At 46.5% G+C, this 21,247-nt stretch overlaps 1 protein-coding gene across 3 annotated transcripts in view; it reads left to right on the top strand.

The window, feature by feature from the left end:
• Positions 1 to 21,247, top strand: part of fras1 (Fraser extracellular matrix complex subunit 1) — a 91,855-nt gene that overhangs the window by 39,263 nt on the left and 31,345 nt on the right. For all 3 annotated transcript variants that reach the window (XM_035529626.1, XM_027029021.2, XM_035529625.1), the window contains exons 15-29: positions 93 to 236; positions 850 to 990; positions 1,236 to 1,379; positions 2,353 to 2,520; positions 5,533 to 5,673; positions 6,494 to 6,637; positions 9,518 to 9,676; positions 10,979 to 11,125; positions 11,243 to 11,389; positions 13,301 to 13,441; positions 15,325 to 15,465; positions 15,836 to 15,976; positions 16,343 to 16,613; positions 17,391 to 17,475; positions 19,754 to 20,074. In XM_035529626.1, the coding sequence (XP_035385519.1) occupies positions 93 to 236; positions 850 to 990; positions 1,236 to 1,379; positions 2,353 to 2,520; positions 5,533 to 5,673; positions 6,494 to 6,637; positions 9,518 to 9,676; positions 10,979 to 11,125; positions 11,243 to 11,389; positions 13,301 to 13,441; positions 15,325 to 15,465; positions 15,836 to 15,976; positions 16,343 to 16,613; positions 17,391 to 17,475; positions 19,754 to 20,074 (2,435 nt within the window). The remainder of the gene's footprint in view (positions 1 to 92; positions 237 to 849; positions 991 to 1,235; positions 1,380 to 2,352; positions 2,521 to 5,532; positions 5,674 to 6,493; positions 6,638 to 9,517; positions 9,677 to 10,978; positions 11,126 to 11,242; positions 11,390 to 13,300; positions 13,442 to 15,324; positions 15,466 to 15,835; positions 15,977 to 16,342; positions 16,614 to 17,390; positions 17,476 to 19,753; positions 20,075 to 21,247) is intronic.

A 21,247-nucleotide genomic window follows, 5' to 3' on the forward strand; every position in this document is an offset into this window, starting at 1 on the left:
GTCCCTGAACAGACACCGTACACTTCTGTTCCCCTCCCTGTCTTGTTGCGCGCCCCATGGCCGCACTTTTTTAGCTTCTGCCCTCTCTACAGGTTGCCACGACTCCTGTTCCTCATGTCGAGGGGCGGGGCCACAAGACTGTCTGTCATGCTCTGACCCCTCCCATTTGCTGATGGACGGCCTTTGCGTTGCAGACTGTGGAACGGGCTTCTATGTCAACCGGGGCAACTGTTATGGTAAGCTTGCAGTGCAACCATACATGAAACTAGGTTGCGCATTATTGCGCAGACGACAGACTACATGAAAAACATCCTCACGGTAACGAGGCTCTGCATTTAGGCCCTGCCACTTTTTTCGCTTGGTTGAAAAAAAAACCCAAAAAAACAATCGTTTCTTACATCACTGCACAGGGAGCAGAAACATCTAAGCAGATGGTAAACAGCCAGGCAGACGTTTATTGTGGTTGGCGGGTCTGAATTCCTCCGGGGGCTTAGTTCCAGCCGTCTGTGACTGCACCAACACGCATAACCGTCTGACTGTCTGCAAAGAGGCTTAAGGCTGCAGCATGACAACACGATCGCAAATACTAGCGCCAGCGTGCTGGATCATCCGGAGGTGGCGGGGGTGCGTTCACAGCGCAGCTTTCCCCGGCGCCTGTCGCTGGCGATCACATTCACGGGCACCGCGCCTGTCAGCCAACATCGGCACGAAGCTCAGCCGTTGACTTTCAGTGGTGGGATCTTGTTTAGACGTGTATTAATTTTGCCTTGTTTGCGTTTGTGCTTGTCAGCTCAGCTTATCTGAGATGTTGTAGCTTGTGATTGCATTGGTACGTTGTTTACATTGTAGCATGCGACCCATCCTGCGCTACCTGTCGCCCTGACAACCCCAGCTGCCTAAGCTGCCCCGGTGGCTATGCACTGCATCATGGAAAATGTATTTTGGATTGTCCAGAGGAACATTACAAAGACAGCTATGCCCGATGCCAAAGTAAGGAAATGCTTTCACATATGCATAGAAATCTATCTAGCAAAAGTTACAGTTTAAGAAACCTACATGTACATGTACTTTTACATCCTGAAAACCGTGTGTAACTCTCAATACAAATCCCATGGCAAATTTCTTTAATATAATTTGTGCTGTGTGTAAGTCCAAAACCCTACCAGCTCAGGTAACTCTTCCTCATAATGGCATGCGTGGCCTTTAAACTTATCTATTCCCGGCTTCCCGTCCAGCGTGTCACGGCTCGTGCGCCACCTGCTCTGGACCATCGGCCTCCGAGTGCATCTCCTGCCCCCGCGGCCTCCTGCTCCTCCACGGGGGCCAGTGTGTGAACTCCTGCGGCGAGGGTCTCTTCTCCAGGGACGGACGCTGCCAGGGTAAGTTTCTGCTGAATGCGACACATGCCTCGATTTGAGGTCTCTGTCACGCGGGCGCCCAGTCAGACAGACCTGCCGATCGCACCCCTCAGCTGTCGCAGCGGAGGCGGAGCCAGTGTCAGAGCAGGGAGCTGAGAAACAGCTTGTTTATCGGGGGGCGTGTCGGGGGTTGGGCTACAGCTCTGCCTGGCTACAACACTGGTTCCCTCTCATCATTAGCTGGGGAAACATTGTGGTAGTGTATATGAACTGAGTTTGAATAAAACTGATAATGCTGCTGGGAGTGGGGGGGGGGGGAGCCAAGGTGTGTGTGTGAGTGTGTGTGTGTGTGTCTGAGTATGTGTATGATTTATAACTGATCCTATTTTGTAGTACAGAATGGAGTGTGTTGCTGTGAGCACAGCAGGCCACGTGTAAGTGTGTGTGTGTGTGTGTGTGTGTGTGTGTGTGTGTGTGTGTGTGTGTGTTCCAAGCAGATGAAACCAAACGCATTAGTTACAGAGTGCAAAAGTGACTGGGGGCTGAGTTCTTGATCCCTGAACATGTGGGTGTGTGCTAGGCTCCAGGCTAGTATAAGCCAGTGTGCTAATGAGTGTGTGTACATGTGCATGCAGGCATGCGTGTGTGTGCACGTGTGTGTGTGTGTGTTTGTCTGTATGCTGTTAAACAGGAGGGAGAGTGAGATAAGTGATTTATTTAGTGAGCTCTGAACTGAAGAAAGAACTTTTAAACCTGACGTGGTAGCTCAGATATTCAAACTGAACCAGAACGATTTGTTGTCAGTGTGTGAGGGTCGATTTCCTCCACTAATTATTACCAAATTTCTTCCCTCTTTCATTCTCCATTTCTCCTTTTCCTTCCCCTCATCTTTCATCCCTCTATCTCCTTGCCAACCTTCAACCCTCTCTCTTTCCCTCCCTCTCTCTCACAATCCCTCCCCAACCTTCTTCCACCCCCCATTCCCTCTCTCCAGGCTGCCACGAGTCTTGCCGTGCATGTGTGGGCCCAGATTCGTCCGACTGCATGCGCTGCGTGAAGCCTGAGGAGGTGCTGCTGCCCCGGGGCACGCGCGCCTCCGTGGGCGCCTGTGCGTCTGCCTGTCTGCCGCACCACTACCTCGACGCTGAGCTCGTCTGCCGAGGCGAGTCCCTCCTCCCCTGTGCTACAGCGAGGTCCTGCTCTTATGTTTAAACGCCAAGCTGGAAGCCAGATGGCACTACGGAAAAGACCTTGTTCATCAGGCTCATTTATTGAGTGATGGCGTTTGATTCTTCCCAATGTTATTAATCGATAGTTTAAAATGAATAATATTGAATGATTCAATATTGAATAATAATACTGAATAATCTAGAATAATAGATGTTTTTGTTAGTACTGAATTGTATTAGTGGAGATGGATATAGTGTCTAATGAACCTTATAGTGTTTATTACACACTATATCAGGTACGCACGGGCATATTCAAGGCTCTTCAAAAAGTAAAAAATCCTAAATCAGCGTAGAACCCCTGACATTGGGAATCCAAACTAAGCTTTGATGATTAACGCGGCTGGGCATGCGCTCGATTGAGGGTTAGCTCATGCCACGTCAACGCTCCTGGCTAAATAGGCCTGCTGCTGCAGTGCTCCGGTTCTCGTGGTACCTTCAGATCATCCCGTGGCGGCCGTAGAATGGGTAATGGCCATGCCGGACGACTCGCTGTTGGTAAGGTGGGGCGTGGCGCTGTCCTGAGCACTGCCATCTTCTGCCATCACCTCTGATTCCAGACGAGGAAAGGAAGCAGCGCGTCTGCCAGGGGAACGAGACCTAGGGGCGATTTATGAAAAGATTGCCCAGGTCTTCTCCTGCCCTTTCCTGACTTGTCGCACCCTTCCGTTGGGGAAACAGTTCTGTCCGTGGTTTTCCTCCTGCTTGGAGATGAATGGTTATTTTTCTCACAGACATGCCCACACAAACACATGGAAGGCCTGGAATTCTCTTTTCCAAACACGCACACGCTCGACTGCTTGCGAAGAGTCTGTAATTTACTCGCACTCACCGAGTGCTGCTGATAAGAAAGTAAGGGGCGGGTTAAATACTGAAATGGGAGTGTGGCTATACTGTTACTGAAGATGAATTCGGACAATCATTTTTGTCATCCTTTTACTGAGTACCTGAAGAAAGCGTCGTGACGTGCGGTTTTTGTTGAATTGCACATGTGAATTAGATCACTAAGAAATCCTGGAATTAGGTCCGCGCGATAAACCTGACTGGGATGTCTGAAGCTTTGTCCCAGTCCACTGCATGCCGTTGATGGTATTGTGGGCTGTGGAAATTCGCCTCGGGCTTGTGGTCTCTCATCAATGGATCCACTGTCAGGGTCCTCCATGAGACGCTGGTGATATGTCCCCTCGACATCAATGGCATCTATTGTGTTAAGCTTGCGTGTGCAGACAAAAGTTGAGCTTCCTCAAGGCTACTGTCTGTAGTGTGTGTGTGTGTGTGTGTGTGTGTGTGTCTGCATTTTCATGTGTGTTGGCAGATCAGATATCAACCACAGGAAATTCCAAAGTGTAAATCCCTCTCCTTTTCCAGCTCAACAACCTGTCCAAGGACCTGTGCATGTGTGTGTGTGTGTGTGTGTGTGTGCGTGTGTGCGCGCGCGTGTGTGTGCATTTGTGTGTGTGTGCGTGTGTGTGTATGTGCATGGACTTACCTGCTTATTTTGACATACCTGTCCAAAGAGAGAGTGGCTAAACCTTCCACTGGGGACAATACAGTTGATATTTACTTAGAGAGCAAACTCACACTAAAACACACATCACAATACACTAATATTTTTAGAATCTCTCACAGGTAACTTACAGAGTATATGGTCATAAAACTTAAGCAATTCCACAATTATTTTTTTGTTGATAACTTCTGCACATCTCTTTCTCTCCTTGGATCACTAAGCTATTGCACATCCTAATAAATCACTTTCAACTAGCCACCGCAGTTCAGCGCCTTCCTGACTCGGATATCTTTTTTCATTTCTTCCTGGGACTCATTTCAAATCATATTTCTTGGGCTCAGATGTCATTGAAAGGTACAAACATCAACAGGCGATGGAAGCAATGGAGCCAGTCATCAGATACCTGTGCTGTGCTGAGAAATGACTCTACCTGCTCCAGGCAGGGAGAGTCCACACTGATGCACGCTCGTGTTTAATATGCTCCCTGGTTTTCTTTGAGGGCATAAACTCAATTACAGCCATAGATCGCACCAACAGGAGATGAAGGGGAAATGTGTTTTGGGTGTTGGAATAGCAGTGTTTAGCTATAGTAATTGGTCAGTGAAAAAAAACCCATACCAGCAGTGATACAAGTGCATGTGTTTGTGTGTCTGTGTGTGTGTGTGTGTGTGTGTGTGTGTGTGTGTTTGTGTGCGCACACAACAAAATGTGTGTTTGGTCAGCGCCTTTGTTTTTACCTGTCTGGCCACTCGTGATTTTCTTTTTTTCTCTCCATTTAACTGGCTGGGAAAATGGGGACTGGTGGGGACACAACAGACTCCCTTCCGCTCGGCTGGGGGAGTTTCCTCTCCATCAGACCTCAGACTGTCAGCATGTTTAAAGTTCTGGGCCTGGTCATTCTCGGGGATGGCGGCAGGGTGCACTACTGTATACTCTACATGCTCTCTCAGAGAACAGAGATGTAAACTCTAGGGTTAGGGTCAGACGTGTAAACTCTAGGGTTAGGGTCAGACGTGTAAACTCTAGGCTTAGGGTCAGACGTGTAAACTCTAGGGTTAGAGTCAGATGTGTAAACTGTAGGGTTAGGGTCAGACGTGTAAACTCTAGGCTTTGCTGGGAGAATTCTGTGCAACTTCTCAGTTAGCTTTGCTGCTTAACACATTCGGATGGTTGATATATTCACTGTGTATAATATGTGTGGTGGTGAATGTGTGCCATATTAACCAATCACTTCCCTGGTTTCCTTTCTTTTGTCATGTTTTCGTCCATGTGTGTGGATTTATGGTTGTGTGTGGTTAGTGTTTTTTATTTCTCGGGGTGGCAGGTTCTCAACTCTGCTAGTTGTTCTTTAAACTCCACTGACTGAACAACGTAGATGTTTCTCCTGAAACCCGAAACAGCACCTTTTATGCTTAAAGGAAGTGTTTTCCGTCCCTTTTAGAGTGCCACGTCTCATGCGCACGTTGCACGGCAGGAAATGCCCACAGCTGCACTTCCTGTCCCCAGCTCAGTGTCCTTCACCATGGGCAGTGTCCGGACCACTGTCCTCGTGGCTTCCATGTCCAGGAGAGCACCTGCCAAGGTAAGGACACATTCTGTCTTCTCTTCCTCTGCCGTTCCTTATGTGCTTCGGGACATCAGCTTCCCTTCGTCGGGCGCGAAGACAAAGAGTCTCAGAAAAGACTCATGCAAGGCTTTTTAGAAGTTGAACTTTTCAAGATGAGTTCTATAGTGCTATTGAGGAAAATACAAGTCTGCAAATCAATATGAATAAGGAGGCCTCTACCCTCTTAAAAGTGCCATGTGGAAAAGCACATTAGACCTTCTTTTCAGCGACCCAAGCCCCAGGTATGCTGCACCTCCTCATGCCGAACCAGTTCCCCCGTACTTGGCTGTTTAAAATGCATTGACGAATCTGTTTGATTCTGTGCTGCAAGCGTGTCAAGCTACAGACCAAAAGTAGTCCTATGTAATTAGAATATAATTCCTCATTGGAGTCTTTATCGAGGGGAAACGATCAGGTAGCCAGTGCCTTCGTGGTAAATGACTTTAATATCTGGCCCATTAGCACTCACTGAGCATGCGAACCTGAGCCGGTAATCCAGAGGACTACAGAGAAAAGAAAAAACACCACCCGCTGTAACATAAACACCACTGAATTAAAGCTGTGCTTCAAACCTCAAGATTAAATTTAATTAGAATTTCATTTCAGCATGATAAGGTATGTATATATATATATATATATATATATATATATATATGTATGTATGTATGTGTGTGTGTGTGTGTGTGTGTGTGTGTGTGTGTGTGTGTGTGTGTGTGTGTGTGTGTGTATATGTATGTATGTATGTGTATATATATATATTTTTTTTTTATTTTATTTTATTTTTTATTTTTTCCAGCTTGTCACCCATCATGCAAGGAATGTTCTGGACCCTCTCAAGCTGATTGCACCACCTGCCCGCCTCATGCTAGCCTCCACAACGGCTACTGCAGGACCAGCTGCCCTGAAGGCCAGTACGTCAACGCCGTGGGCAGCTGTAACGGTGAGCAGACCACGTCATCTCCGCAACACTGCCCAGACATCGTTACAGAGTCACTCCAAGTACGTCAACGCCATGGGCGGTTGTAACGGTGAGCAGACCACGTCATCCCCGCAACGCTGCCCAGACATCGTTACAGAGTCACTCCAAGTACGTCAACGCCATGGGCGGTTGTAACGGTGAGCAGATCACGTCATCCCCGCAACGCTGCCCAGACATTGTTACAGAGTCACTCCAAGCTTCAGCCCGTGGCTCCCGTTTGGGTTCCAGTTGGCCCCAGTTAGCTTTGGAAAGAGGTTTTTTTGTCCTCAGAGGAGAACGCTGGGTGACTGGGTGAATGATAACCCTGGAAATAAACCACAGAAAAGTCAGTACCAAGAGGACAGAAAGGTGTGAATGTAGTTAAGTCTTAGAGATTAGAGCCAAGGAGCTAACGCTTTTGAAGAGATGTCATTTTTAAATTGTCATTGCTGGGTAATTCCTTTCTGCATTTGGGGCCTTTAACAAGCAGATTATGTAGCCGAGTTTACACCTTTTTACTTATCGCATAAGGATTTGTTTTGGCTCGATGGGGGCCTCACTATCTACAGGTTTGTGTGAAGTGTTGGTTGAGAATGGTTAGTGGGTATGACTGCAGATAGGGCCAAGATAAGTCACGATAGATAACGGAACGATAACATGGCTCAACACATTCTTTTTTAAAAAATCAAGAAAAACAAGGAAGAATAAGGATCTTAACCTGAGAACTTGGCTTTGGTCTCAGTTCTTCCACACTGGGCTGAGAAACCTCGCTTGAAATCTCAGATGATTATGATTACAAGTGCCACCCTGCACAGTCATAGATCCAGTTGTTCCTGATAGGACTGCAGGTCGACATGAGCTACAAGTGGGGTGGTGGTGGTGGTGGTGGTGGAGGAGGGGGGGGGTTATGGGGGAATGGCACGGCTGCGGCGCAAACAAATTGATCAAATGCACTGTTTTTGATTACCCCCCCAAAAAGGAGCAGGACGAAAAAGCAATGTCCTCTCCTCAGCCCAGCTCGATCCATACCAAGTGTCTGTTGGGTTTTCTTATTTAATCAAATATTCCCATCTCCCCCCCAACCTGCAACCCAATAGCTGGAGGCCCGCCATGACTCACTGCTACAGGCAGGAATTGCACTTTTTGGACGTTTTCTTCGTCCACCCGCAGTCCTGTGGATCCCAGCTGTTAGGAGAGCCGTTCCTAGGATGGAGGAGCTGTGTGTGGCACCAGCTCTCGGGGCTGTGTCTCACTGTCTGTCACGCCTAACCTCGCTTGCAGGGTCCCGTTGGGACCCTCCTGACGTGACGGTGGGTGTCTCCAGCAGAGGTTTCTATGTCACGTCTCAGTAAAATAGGCGCCATTTTGGTGTTGTTCTACGGCATAGTGGTCTGACGTTCACCAACAAACACCAACAAGCCCCACAGTCAACATTACAATGTTAAATAATCTGACTTTGTCAGATTGGAATTATGGGATGGTGAAGGTTGTTTAATATATAAAAAGATGCAGTTGGATGACATGAGATGACGTCAGGTCACATGAGATGACGTGAGGTGTATTTGGAAGGGTTTATTCGGTTTTTGCTGAGCCCTTCCACCTTGTGCTGGCCGAAAGGTCTTTACAATTTGAGTGCCCTCCACAGCTTACCAATGTTAGTTTCCTGTTCCTGTTCTCAGGAAGGATTTCCTTGAGCAGTGGGGGGTTGCGGGACTATGCGTCACAGCCACAGTTTTGTGCCCGCTGAGGCAACTGAAGGGGGGCTTTTAAGGGGGGTCATCTGGATGTTTTCTTTGAGCACACAATGGGTTTTAGCCTCCGGGGCCAAGCACACCTGGGTGCTGGGTGGAGGGGGAAAGCTGCACGCGTCTGTGGCCCTCTCCTGTGCTAGTCCTCACCTGGCAATGAGCCAGCAAGAAACGATCCTCCCCTCTCAACACACACGTACGCACGCACACACACACACACACACACACACACACACACTCTCACAGGCATACACATCTGTCTCTGAGGCGTGCACACGTACACACACGCTTATGCACACAGACAATGTCCCATGCACACATCATCAAAGGCGAACACACACCCAAGCCACCCTTTTGAAGAGCTTACTGAAATCTTCAAATTTGTGCATGTGTGTGTTATGATCACTTCCTGAACACACACACACACACACACACACACACACACACACACACACACACAATCTCCCTAACACGGGCTCATACGGTCTTGCTGTTAAAACTTATCCCAAGATCTCATCTGAAGACGCTGATCAGATGCTTTGACTGAACCATATAAAACTACACCCAACCTGTCTGGACTACGTTAATCAAAGTGGTTTCTAAGAGACAGATTCCGTGGCTCAGCTCAGTCAGATGGCACCTGTCCACTCCCATCCTCCTCTGCTTCAGTTCAGTCTGTATCTTCAATTGAAAATGTTTTTTCTCTCCTATACCCATCTCCTTGCTAGAAGGTTTTGACCAGTAGCTGGTTCTCATATTCTGCATATTCATCACAATGCAGACAATCTCATAGTATCAGTAGTGTAGGGTAACACCCCCCCCCCTTCCCCCCCCAAGATAAAAAGCCAGGAAAGATGAAAAGATGAGAGTGTTGTTTTTAGTCCCATACATTCTACACTCTTTTACTCCTTTTCAAAGTCCTTTAACAGCATCTCTTTGTAAAAATTGTGATATTGTGGCACAGAATGTATGAAGTCCTTGGTGACTACATCACCTTTAGCGATTGCACTTATCAAATAGAGGGGGAGGACAGATCCCTTGACAAATACTTAAAACACTTCTTAAACACCAGCGTCTCCCTCTCTCTCCCTCTCTCTCCCTCTCTCGGCCTCAGAGTGCCAGGACAGCTGCCAGCGGTGCACTGAAGACCTGCTCCTGGGCTCTGGGAGCGTGTGCCTGTGGTGCAAGAGGCCTCGCCAGCCGCTGTTGCTGGGAGACCGCTGCGTGGAGCGCTGCCCGCCGGGACACCACCAGCATCGCGGCACCTGCAGGAGTGAGTAGAGGCCAGAGGACCAACCAGCGCCTGCGTTGGCACCGGAGCGCGCGCCAGGGCATCCCCCGCCAGGGTTGCTTTAGATCTTGGCTAAACCACTAAGAGACTGGTTTGCAACGGTCCATCTACTCGGCTCACCCTAGAGGAATACAGGCCTGCTGCTCTGTTGCATGCGATACATCATAATCACCTTCCCTGGTAACAAGCACCACTTGTTATCAGTGAGCATCTGCTCTCTCTCCTCCACTTGGGCAAAGACCCCCATCAAAGCTCTTAACATCAGCCTAGAGCGGCTTTGTCCAGACTTACGGCCGTCGACACACGTATCCTAGGCACCGGGCTTTGTTCACTCTGGAATGTCTCACTCTACATGCCCACCCCGGGGTCTCGTAACGTTGTGCGTAGCTGCGTAGCTCTGTTAGACAGAGGCTCTGATCAGATCTCCTGACTGCAATGACGTCTGGGCCCCTGTGCGTTAGACTGAGACCTACCATGTGCTAGAACTGTCTTTATTATTTGTCATGATGCAGTGGCCAGCTTTAATACCTGGCATTTACAGCAGTGCCTTCTGAACGATCACATGCTCCTTTATCTGTGTCCGTGCCTGTGGATGGCTCGTGCGCACATGTACTTTTTGAAGTTCGCTCCTTTTGGTCTGCACTACTGGCATCGCCAAGGGTGGTTGTGCGCTTGGCCTCGGTAAACCGGCAGGTTGCACTAGCATCAAATTTGAAAGTGTTGTGGGCATGTTACGGGCGGTGGTAGCTTAGTGGTTAAGGTGGTTGTAATCAGGAGGTTGCTGGTTCAAGACCCACCACAGCCAAGTTGCCACTGTTGGGCCCCTGAGCAAGGCCCTTAACCCTCAATTGCTCAAGTTGTACTCAGTTGTAATTGTAAGTTGCTTTGGATAAAAGTGTCAGCTGTACATGAGTGCGTGCCTGCAAACTCTGCCCTCCTGAAACATGCCTTCCTGCTGTGCTAAGAATGTCCAGCCACCCACATGATTTTCGGTCGACAGGTGATGTGCAGTGTAGATGTCGTGTAGTGATGTGACTGACAGATTTGGCATGGAGTAGATCTGCAGGCTACAGTAAAATGCACTTATAAAGTAACCATATAGTGGTCAGTGGGTGTAGGTGCAAGGCAGGTGTTTATAATAAAGTGGCTTGAGGGTGCATGCAAAGAATATGGTGGCGTTAATGCCTGTGGAGAAAAAAACTATGGCAACATTGACATTTGTGGTTAAGAAAGCCCTGACTAATTCATCCCCAGTTCATGCATTTCATTGCCTACATTTCCCAGAATGCCACACTTCCTGTGCAGCCTGCAATGGGGAGGGGCCTCTGTCTTGTACATCCTGCGTGGCCCCTGCTGTGCTGGCCCCATCCGGCGTGTGTGGCCCTCGATGCGCCATCGGATACTACGCTGATGAAAACCGCATGTGTCAAAGTGAGTACTACGGCACACTGCAAATATTTACACTGTTGCAAAGTATTTTACCACATTTTGCTTTCCTGTTGTGTGTGTGTGTGTGTGTGTGTGTGTGTGTGCCCACACCTTTCCCAGAATGTGACCACCAGTGTCTGAGCTGCGAGATGGCAGAAATATGTACATCCTGCAGGGACCCAGCCAAGGTGTTGCTGTTCGGAGAGTGTCAGTATGAGAGCTGTGCTCAGCAGTACTACTTAAACACCACTACGCGCACCTGCAGAGGTGAGACCAGCAGCCAGCCCTCGAGCCGTATCTGCATGTGATACCACGTGCTGCTGAAATGAGGAAGCAGAATGGAGGTTCTGTTGCAGTTCAAAATGTAGAAAGTGCAGTCAGCTAATGGCTGGTTTGATGTGTGTGTGCGCGCGCGTGTGTGTGTGCGCGCGCGTGTGTGTGTGCACGTGTGTGTGTGCACGTGTGCATGTGTGCGTGTGTGTGTGTGTGTGTGCGCGCGCGTGTGTGTGCACGTGTGTGTGTGCATGTGTGCATGTGTGTGTGTGTGTGTGCGCGCGCGTGTGTGCACGTGTGTGTGTGCGCGTGTGCATGTGTGTGTGTGTGTGTGTGTGCGCGCGCGTGTGTGTGCACATGTGTGTGTGCACGTGTGTGTGTGTGTGTGCGCGCGCGTGTGCACGTGTGTGTGTGCACGTGTGTGTGTGCGCGTGTGCGTGTGTGTGCGTGTGTGTGTGTGTGTGCGCGCGCGTGTGTGTGCACGTGTGTGTGTGTGCGCGTGTGCGCGTGTGTGTGTGTGTACTAAGGGAGCACATCGTCCTGTGAAACTTATTGAACATATTCACTAGTTTTGCCTCTTTTCCACTGTCAGCCAACAACCAGCAATTGGTGAAACCTCCTTTTCACAGCAGTCCATTATGGCCTTGAAAGCTACTAAATTATGGTGCTGTTTATTCGAGGAATGCATGTTGTGTCTATAATGAGCAAAGAAAAGTCAGATCTTTCATTACTGGATATCTTAGACTTTTTAAGAGGAAACTATTGTTTGTGGTATTTGCACACATTTTCCTTTTAAGACAGAGAACGCTTTAATGCTTTAATGAGATTTAGCTCTGTTTGACTTAAACATGTGGGGCTCTGGTACCCAGAGAGTCCAGGTTATTAAAGAATATAAGAGGGAAGAGGAGATTACATGGGAAAAAAGATGGTTTTTGAGTCCTTAGAGATGGAGTGAGGGATGGCAGAGGAAGAGTAAAAGGAAAAAGGTATGAGAGCATACAGACTGTGAGAGAGAGAGAGAGAGAGAGAGAGAGAGAGAGAGAGAGAGAGAGAGAGAGAGCACATTGTGCCTGGTAGTGTGTGCTGTGCTTGTTTTTAGGACTAATGTTTACCCCTACAGGAGAGAGAAAATTAGCTTGGAACAGTGGTGACTGCACTGCAGTAATATTCGTGAATGCCAGTCGTTGGTGTTGTTTGTGGTGTTGCCTGTTTTGTTTTGTATGTCTGACCTAGAAGTTAAAAATGCTCCTCTCTGGATAGCAGGAAGAGGGATTAGATGTTTGGAAAGGGATAGAGTTAAGGTAGATGGATGGACATCAGAATTTTAGATTTTATTTTTTCAGGAAGCGAAGCTGACCTGAATATCTCCATCAATAATGAGGACCTGCAGTGTCAGGAAATATAAACAAACTAACTAACTAACAAATCATTTAAATAAATAAATAAAGCATCAAGATGCAAATCGGCTCCTGAACAAATGGAAACTATTTAGAGCAGACAAAAACAAAGCAATCCATTAACGAGGAGCTTTACTCTAACAATGACTAATGAAGATATCCTTCTGGAAAACAAACGCCGGCCCCTTTAACAGATTGATAGAACACGGACATCATGGCAAATGAGGGGAAATGAGTGTATGTGAAGAGGGGAGGGGGCAGAGTTCATCCGTTGGGGATCATGGGGGGGGGGGTTTGAGAGCTGTAGCTTTTCTATAGCTTGTGGTTTGCTTCTCTTGTGGACCATTAAATGTTGCTTCTGGGAGTATGGAGTTAATAAGACTTATATAATAATAATAAAAATAATATTGCTTGTGGCTCTTTGTGCTTCCTGTCTTATTGCCTTCATCTCTAAGTAGCTCATTGGTTTCTCTCTCTCTGTATCTGTGTGTCTTTCCCTCGCGCTTAGAATGTGACTGGAGCTGCAATTCTTGCCAAGGTCCCCTGCGGAGTGACTGCCTGCAGTGCATGGAAGGCCATGTCCTGCACAACGGAGTCTGCGTCCCGGCTTGCTCGCTAGGATCCTACCAGGACGGCGACAGATGCCTGAGTCAGTGCCCGTCTAGAACGATAGCCCTTCTCCATTAACACGATCCTGTTTTCCCATTCCGAACGCGCTTCGGTGGCATCCTCGTTAGACTCTCGTGCCCTTGGGGAGACTGAGGGACTGATGGGAACCAGGAAGTCACTGTTAGAGGGCATACTAAAGCTGAACAGGCTCACTGGCCCTTTATGTAATCAGTGTTTCCTTCTTTTCATTATAATATTTCATTTTGTTTTTAAACCAGATGGGTTTAATTGTATTATTATTTACATTTACGGCATTTAGCAGACTTTGTCATTTGCTCATAGAATACATCCTAGTACAGTACGGTAGGTTAGAGTCCAACATTCCAATGAACTAGAATAGTGTAGAAATACAGGGATCAATGCTGATGCCTAGAAGTACAAAATACATAAGCTCTATCTTAGACAATGATAATTGCAATAAACAATAAGTGCTAGAGTTTGTCAGACAACAGTGTAATAAACAATACCCTACAATAAGTACTAATTTAGTCAGTCAATATGGGAGCAGAGTCAGTTGTCCTTTAATTATTCTGCAAATAGATCGGTCTTCAGTCTGCATTTAAAGACTGCAAGGGACTCTGCTGTCTGGACAGCAAGTGGGCGTTCATTCCACCATCTTGGAGCCAGGACAGAAAATAGTCTCAATGCTTGTCTTCCATGAGACCTGAAGCACGGTATTTCAAGCTGAGCCATACTTGAAGTTCGAAGTACTCGAGATACGGATTGGGCTTTGACCATTGACCTCATGCATGAAGGGGCTGCAGCTACTAGAAGCCAATGAAGGGAGCACAGCAGCAGAGTAATGTGTGTGAACTTCAGAAGATTGAAGACCAGTCATGCTGCTGCATTCTGGACAAGTTGTAGAGGTTTGATGGCTCTTAGAGGAAGACCAGTTGCAGTAGTCTAGCTTTGAGATCACAAAAGACTGGACAAGCACCTGGGTAGCTTCCTGCGAGAGAAAGAGCCAAATCGTTTGTATGTTAAAAAGGAGAAATCTGCAAGACTGGGTTAAATTTAAAACATGAGTTGAGGAGGACAACTGGTTGTCCAAAGTTCTGCCCAGCCTATGGGCAGCTTCTGATGGTGATACCAGGGAGTTCTCAAAGGAAACTGTGAGGTCAAGGTAAGGGTTGGGAGTACCTGGGATGTACAGAAGCTTGGTTTTAAAGGGGTTAAGCTTCAAGTTGGTGGGCTGTCATCCATGACACAATGTCAGTCAAGCATGCTGAGATACGTCTCGAGACCTGTATTGTATATATTGTGTGTGTGTGTGTGTGTGTGTATATATATATATATTGTATTTAAAGAAATTGTGTTTTGTATTCTTTTCCTTTTTTTTGCAAAAACTTTCCCAAGGTGATGGATCTTGCCATGTAATAGGCTTTATTATTCAGATCTTTTGTGCTTGCCACTGTGGTGGAAAAGGGCTTTACAAATACGCCCTTAAAATAGGCCTCGCCTTAGGAAAGCCGTGTGACCTTGACCAAAAAGTTTACATCAGTAATGAATTTACAAACCCTGTTCTATCATTACAACCTTGTGTAGGAAGCCACTGTGTAGACAGGCTCTCTCTCAGCATACTAATACTAAGTGACATATGCTGAATAATGTGTTAAGTCTAAATGTTCTTATGAAGAGAATATCTATAATTCATGAAAATGCAAAAGTCTGCTTTTTTGCACCTGTAATTAAGAGACCTCTCTTAATCCTCTCTCTCTACATATATATCCCTCTCTCCCTTTCTCTTTCTCACTCTGTCCCTCTTTCTCATTCCCCCTCTCTTTGCTCTCTTTCGCCCCCTCTCTCTGGTTCTCACTCTCCCTCCATCGTTCTTTCTCTCTCTCTCGTTCCTCCCCCATCCAGACTGTGATGATCACTGTGAGCAGTGTCAGGGGCCTGGGCGATGCCTGCAGTGTCAAGTGCCCTATGCTCTCCAGAATGGCCAGTGCGTGCTGGGCTGTGGGAGAAGCCACTTCCTCGACTCTGCCACACAGCAGTGCGTTGGTGGGTCCTTCGTGTTTTAATGAGATTTTTAGCCACACTCAGCTGTAATCAACACTGAACGTGTGGCAGAACACCCAGCGGAGATCAAATTAAACAAAATAATTAGTAAAGTAATTGGCTTGTGTTTTTCATTTCTGTAGGCAATGTAATTTTAATATCATGTTATTATGTACTCAAATGAATTGGTTTGTGCTTGTGATTAGGCAATAATTTCAAACACCAGGTTTTGTTCTCAATAAGGACTGAAATGAATGTTGCCATATGTAGTATTACATATTTTCTATATATGCATACATACCAATTTCATAGTCACATAACTACATAAATGTGACTGGGCGACATACTTCTCTGACTCAACTCTATTTCCCAGCATGCCCATCTGGTTGTGTGGAGTGTGGGAGTGCGAGAGAGTGTCATGTATGCATGGAAAACACCTTCCGGAAGAACGGACAGTGCACTCCTGATTGTGGTCGTGGATACTATGGTGACAGGAAGGCCAGACAATGCAAAGGTAACATGAGCATTTTCTTTAATTCTAAGTTTTTAAACAATTCTTTTGGTGATTTTTGTTGATTTTATACCCTAAAAGCCAGAAACAATACATAATCATTAAGAATTATGCACATTTACGGCATTTAGCAGATGCTTTTATCCAAAAAAACCTTACAATTATGCTGAGTACAACCTGAGGGTTAAGGGTCTTGCTCAGGTTCTCAACAAGGGCAACTTGGCAGTGGTGGGGCTCGAACCAGCAACCTTCTAATTATAAGTCACGTACCTTAACCACTGAGCACCCCGCTGCACAATTTAGGGTTTTCAACAAATGCTTGTTATTGACTACAGTGTTACAGTGCCCTATTTCTCCCTCCCTCCACAGCCAACACCCACGCTCCATCTCTCCGCATTCACGGGCCGCTCCTGGTTCCCATCGGGGGTGTGAGCCCGCTGGACCCCGCACTCCTCTCAGTCGAGGACGTTGACGGCCAATCAGATGGCTCGGTGCTGCAGCTGCTGCAGCCACCGAGCGTTGGCCTACTGGTGGTGGCGGAGCATGGCAGGGAACGCGCACTGGGCCCCGACGACACCTTCACACTCACCCAGCTGAGGCACAGAGCTGTACGCTTCACTCACTCTGCCCACCAGGCCAAGTGAGTTGGCTGAGAGCGTCTGGGGTGGGGGGTCGGGGGGTAACCAGACCAAAATTAGTCCTAAACCCAGACTAGAAGGACCTTCAGCCGTAGCTCACCGATGACATGTCGTTATAATCCAATTTTAAGACTAATCCATGTCCAGTAGACTGGCACTGTGTGTTTAACCTGACGGAGCTTGAGTCTTTGAAGTCTATCTGTAATTTCATTAGAGCCCATGAAATTGGTTTGTGTGTGTTGTGAGTTAAACTACACTGGACTATAACTCTGGAATCTGAGAAAAATGTGTGTATATTGCAAATAGTGTATATATAATGCGTTGATACTTCATGTCCAAAGATACTGAATGCATTGTTTCAGAATGAGTGTTTGAAGATATGTAATTATCCAAAGTTAGTGATAGACTGTGTATATCTGTGTGTGTGTGTGTGTGTGTGTGAGTGTGTGTGTGTGAGAGAGAGAGAGAAAGAGAGAGCAGTCATTAGCTTTAATTACTGCAGTGGAGCATTTGACAGGATGGATACACACACACGAACTCACACATACACATGAACTCACATGTACACACATTATCCAAGCCACAGCAATTGTGGTGCCCTCACTAAATCCAGCAGACTAGTGAGTAGCTTTCAAGTTCTCCCTCTCTCCCTCTCTCTCTCGCTCTCTCTCTCTCTCTCTCTCTCTCTCTCTCTCTCTCTCTCTCTCTCTCTGTCTCTCCTGCATCATATTTTCCCCTTGCTCATTAGACACTGTATGTGAAATTTGTCCTTTTTCCAGGGCTGGTCAGTTCACTCTGAGGGCAGCAGATGCACAACTATTCTCCCAGCCACAGACGGTTCATATACAAGCTGTCTCTCAACAGGTACCCCCCCCCCCCCCCCCCCCCCCCCCCCACACACACACACACGCTATAGGCTGAGAAATAAAATGAACATTGCAGCGGTCAATAGTATTTCAATGCTATTGCTATTTCTCTTTGCCCGCTCCCCAGTCTCCATTTCTGTCTCTTTTCCATAAAGGGTTTGTGTCTGTGTGTGGGTGTGTGTGTGTGTGAGCCGTGGGGGAACTTGAACCTTCTCAAATCTGGATTCCGCATTGATCAGCTGCCCCTTAAGCTTCACTCATAAGGGGGACTACAGTAACTAACACTGGGGGAAACGAGACGCCTTACAGCACTCTCCTATCTGGCTTCCTGTTACATCTCCTAAAGATAGTGCTTAACAGTCTCCCACAAATCAGTGTCTGTCTAACCACATGCAGCCACTCACACACAAAGAAACTCAATCTCTCTGCACTGGAGACCACTGCAGCTTCACAGCATCTAGCCCTCAAAATACATTACAGCTTCTCCTGAACTGAGGAGACTGCAACCAGCTCCACTGGTTCTGGACATTCGTGCACACGTTGTAATTGCACGTCTCTTATTTGTTTTCTCTCTTTTATAGCGTAAATTTACTGGGTAAAAAACCTTTGCCTGATTTCATAACAGGTAGAACAGGGAGAGAACCCAAGCTCTGGCAGTGCAGATGCAGTTATTTGTCATGTCATTTGTGTACCTCAGATTGAACTGAATTGAAACTGAAGGGAGAGAGAGGGGGAGAAAATGAGAGAGAAATAGAAAAAACAGAGAAAGAGAGATAAGGATGTAGTATTAGCATTCCTTTACTGCAAGCATAAAATGACATGTTTGAGAAGTGACACCAATAAGCTCAGGATCTCACCATTATTGCACCATTATTAAGAATGAAAAGTAATCCATCATAATGTCCCACCGTCCCAAACCTCGCAAGATTCTCCGCTGAACTATAACGTTTCTTTTCCAGCTATATCCACTACACATTTAAGAACACTTCCTTTTTTTTGAAGTATGGGAAACCAAATATGTATTAATACAAAAAAAAAAAAAAGAATGAGAGGATTAAATGTCGGCTTTTTGTTAAGAACTTAGAACTGAAATGAAACCGTGATTCATGAACAAAATTATAGTTTCCATAACATCTGTGTAAACTATAGAGGTTTTCCAGATGTAGACTATGTAATTTTAGGTTAAATCATAAAGGGATTCTCCAATAAAATTACTTCTAGAGCAGGACTAGGTATATTCTGTGTTTATATGTCTCTGCGTATATACATACAGGACTAGGTATGGTCTGTTTTTATATGTCTTGTGTATATACACACAGGACTAGGTATGGTCTGTTTTTATATGTCTTGTGTATATACACACAGGACTAGGTATGGTCTGTTTTTATATGTCTTGTGTATATACACACAGGACTAGGTATGGTCTGTGTTTATATGTCTCAGTGTATATACATATACACTGTTGAAGGTATATAAAATCATTTGTGTTGTCATATACACATCATCACATAACACTTGAATAAATCCTAATGAATACAAGTAGTTAATATTATGTTATTTCCTCACAAATACACCACATACCCTTGTTATTCCTTGTAGGTCATGTCAGATCACAGATTCATGGATGATAACTGGAAACAAGTTTGATACTAGAAATCTAAATCGCCACTTGCACTCGGTTGCACAGACCGTTTTCTGATATATTCAACAGCATGCGGTATTAACATTATCCGTAAGGCAAAATTAATTGACTACTGATTATGGTTTTAAACTGTTTTTCTCTGCTACACATTTTCATCCTCCACCCTTCTTCATACTAACTACCCCATACTTTGCTTTACTTACTTTGCATCATGTCTATCACGTTCAGCGAAATGTCCCGCAGCTGCTTTAATTAGCGTCTTATCTGCTTTTCATCTATGGCGGGGAGATGTGAAATCTTTCTGGGTGGTCCTCTGCAGCTCTGCACAAGCCAGTCAGGAAAGGAGATTATCGTCCGTCTGCTCAGCGAGAACCCCGTGATCCCTCATTCTCTCTTTGCCCTATAACCCTTGCTAATGGAAACTCGAATGAAGCAACAGCTCATTTTTACACACAAGTCCGTGGCGTTGAGTAGAGGGTAATACATACATTTAGCCTCTTAAATCCTCAGAATCTATTACAGTATGCCTGCTGCGCCATTACCAGGTCTTCTTCCGTTGAGGTGATTTGGAAAGAGCGTTGTGAAGTGTTGTGAAGTGAAATTTAATGTTCAGCTATGGTTCTTTCCTCCACAGCCACCCTTGGTGGTCACCAATCAACCCATTTACATTGAATCGGGCGAGACAGCGGTGCTGACCAAGTCCGTTCTTCACATTATGGACCCCGACAACCCTCAAGACGTCCTTTTAATGGTCCTGGACCCGCCTAGGCATGGCCGCCTGACTCGAGTCCATGGAGAGGCGCAGGTGGCCCAGTTTATGCTGGAAGAACTGTCTCGTGAACAGCTGCAGTATGTTCACGATGGCACCAGCGGAAGCCAGGACAGGCTGCTTCTGCAGATCAATGACGGACACAGCTACCAGAACATTCTGCTCCACGTCAACATTGCTCAGAAGGTAGTTAACCATCTCTGTTGTACTGTTGGAACTGTCCATGTTGCCTGACCAATAATATGTTTTGTTGTTTAGATCCTTTTTTTCTGGTGATGAGCTGAAGTTGGAAAGTTATTTTCAGGAGTTCTGTAAAAATCACAAGTGACCACTGAGATTGCCGTAAAATGTCACCGCCATCGTTTTTTCCTGAAGTAAACAAAAGTATAGCTATGTGGTCAATAATCCTCAGTATAGCTTCAAAACATCCCTGCATTTATGCACTGCTTGGTGCTGTTTCCTTACTGGCCAAGAGTACATAGTGGATGGCGCTACACACTTTTCATCTAAGTACATCTCGAGCAGCATATGTTTGGCAGATCTCCAACATAAACGCATACACACAGAGGCTCTCATCGCCACTCACTCAGTCAGGTACCGTCACACTTCCGAAACAAGACCAGACGCGTCTTCCTCAGCCCCGCTGATGTCTAGACCGATAGGAGCACTATGCTTTGGTCCTGGCCCAACCACCCCCATGCCTTGCCTTTCTTTTCCTCCCTTCGGGCTCCAGTCCACCTTTTCCACACCCGTCCATACGCCTCCCAACACATTTATCATCCGACCAGGCTCAACATTCCCTTGCTCTTGTCCTCTGAGGATGCACCTATTGCAGCAATACATGGTCTGAAAATATCAAATTCTTTTCAGAAGAGTGGCACGGAAGTGCTATGGGTTAGTTTAGTCAGCAGGGCATGCTACATTCCTAAGGTCTTTGCATAGAAGGATGCTTATAAGGATAGTTAAACCAAATTTGGCTAATGTGTCTTAGTGTTACCGGTTGCCATGTTAACTACCAAGACCAGCATGTAAGTGGTTTTGGTTGAGCTACCGTATCCCTCACAGCGTTCTGTGGTATTTGCGTATTTGGGCAATCGAATGGCATGGTCAAGCTCTGGGCTCAACGGACAGGCACAGAGAGGCGGCAAGCCATCCACCAGCAATGGATTAGCACGACTCCGGTTCAGGGAGCAAATCTTTGGCTCTTGGAATCTCATTGTGAGAGTTCATGAGTGGATGGAAAAAGGGGGATAGATGGAAAACCTGACTTTCATTGAGCTTTTTGGTAAGAATTCCTCCAGCTTTTGGGCTCCCTGAAGTGTCTGGCAGTGGCGATTAATCCCTGATTGTGGCCCCGAG

Source organism: Electrophorus electricus, chromosome 9 (genome assembly GCF_013358815.1).
Source record: "Electrophorus electricus isolate fEleEle1 chromosome 9, fEleEle1.pri, whole genome shotgun sequence".
In the NCBI taxonomy this organism is placed as follows: Eukaryota; Metazoa; Chordata; class Actinopteri; order Gymnotiformes; family Gymnotidae; genus Electrophorus; species Electrophorus electricus.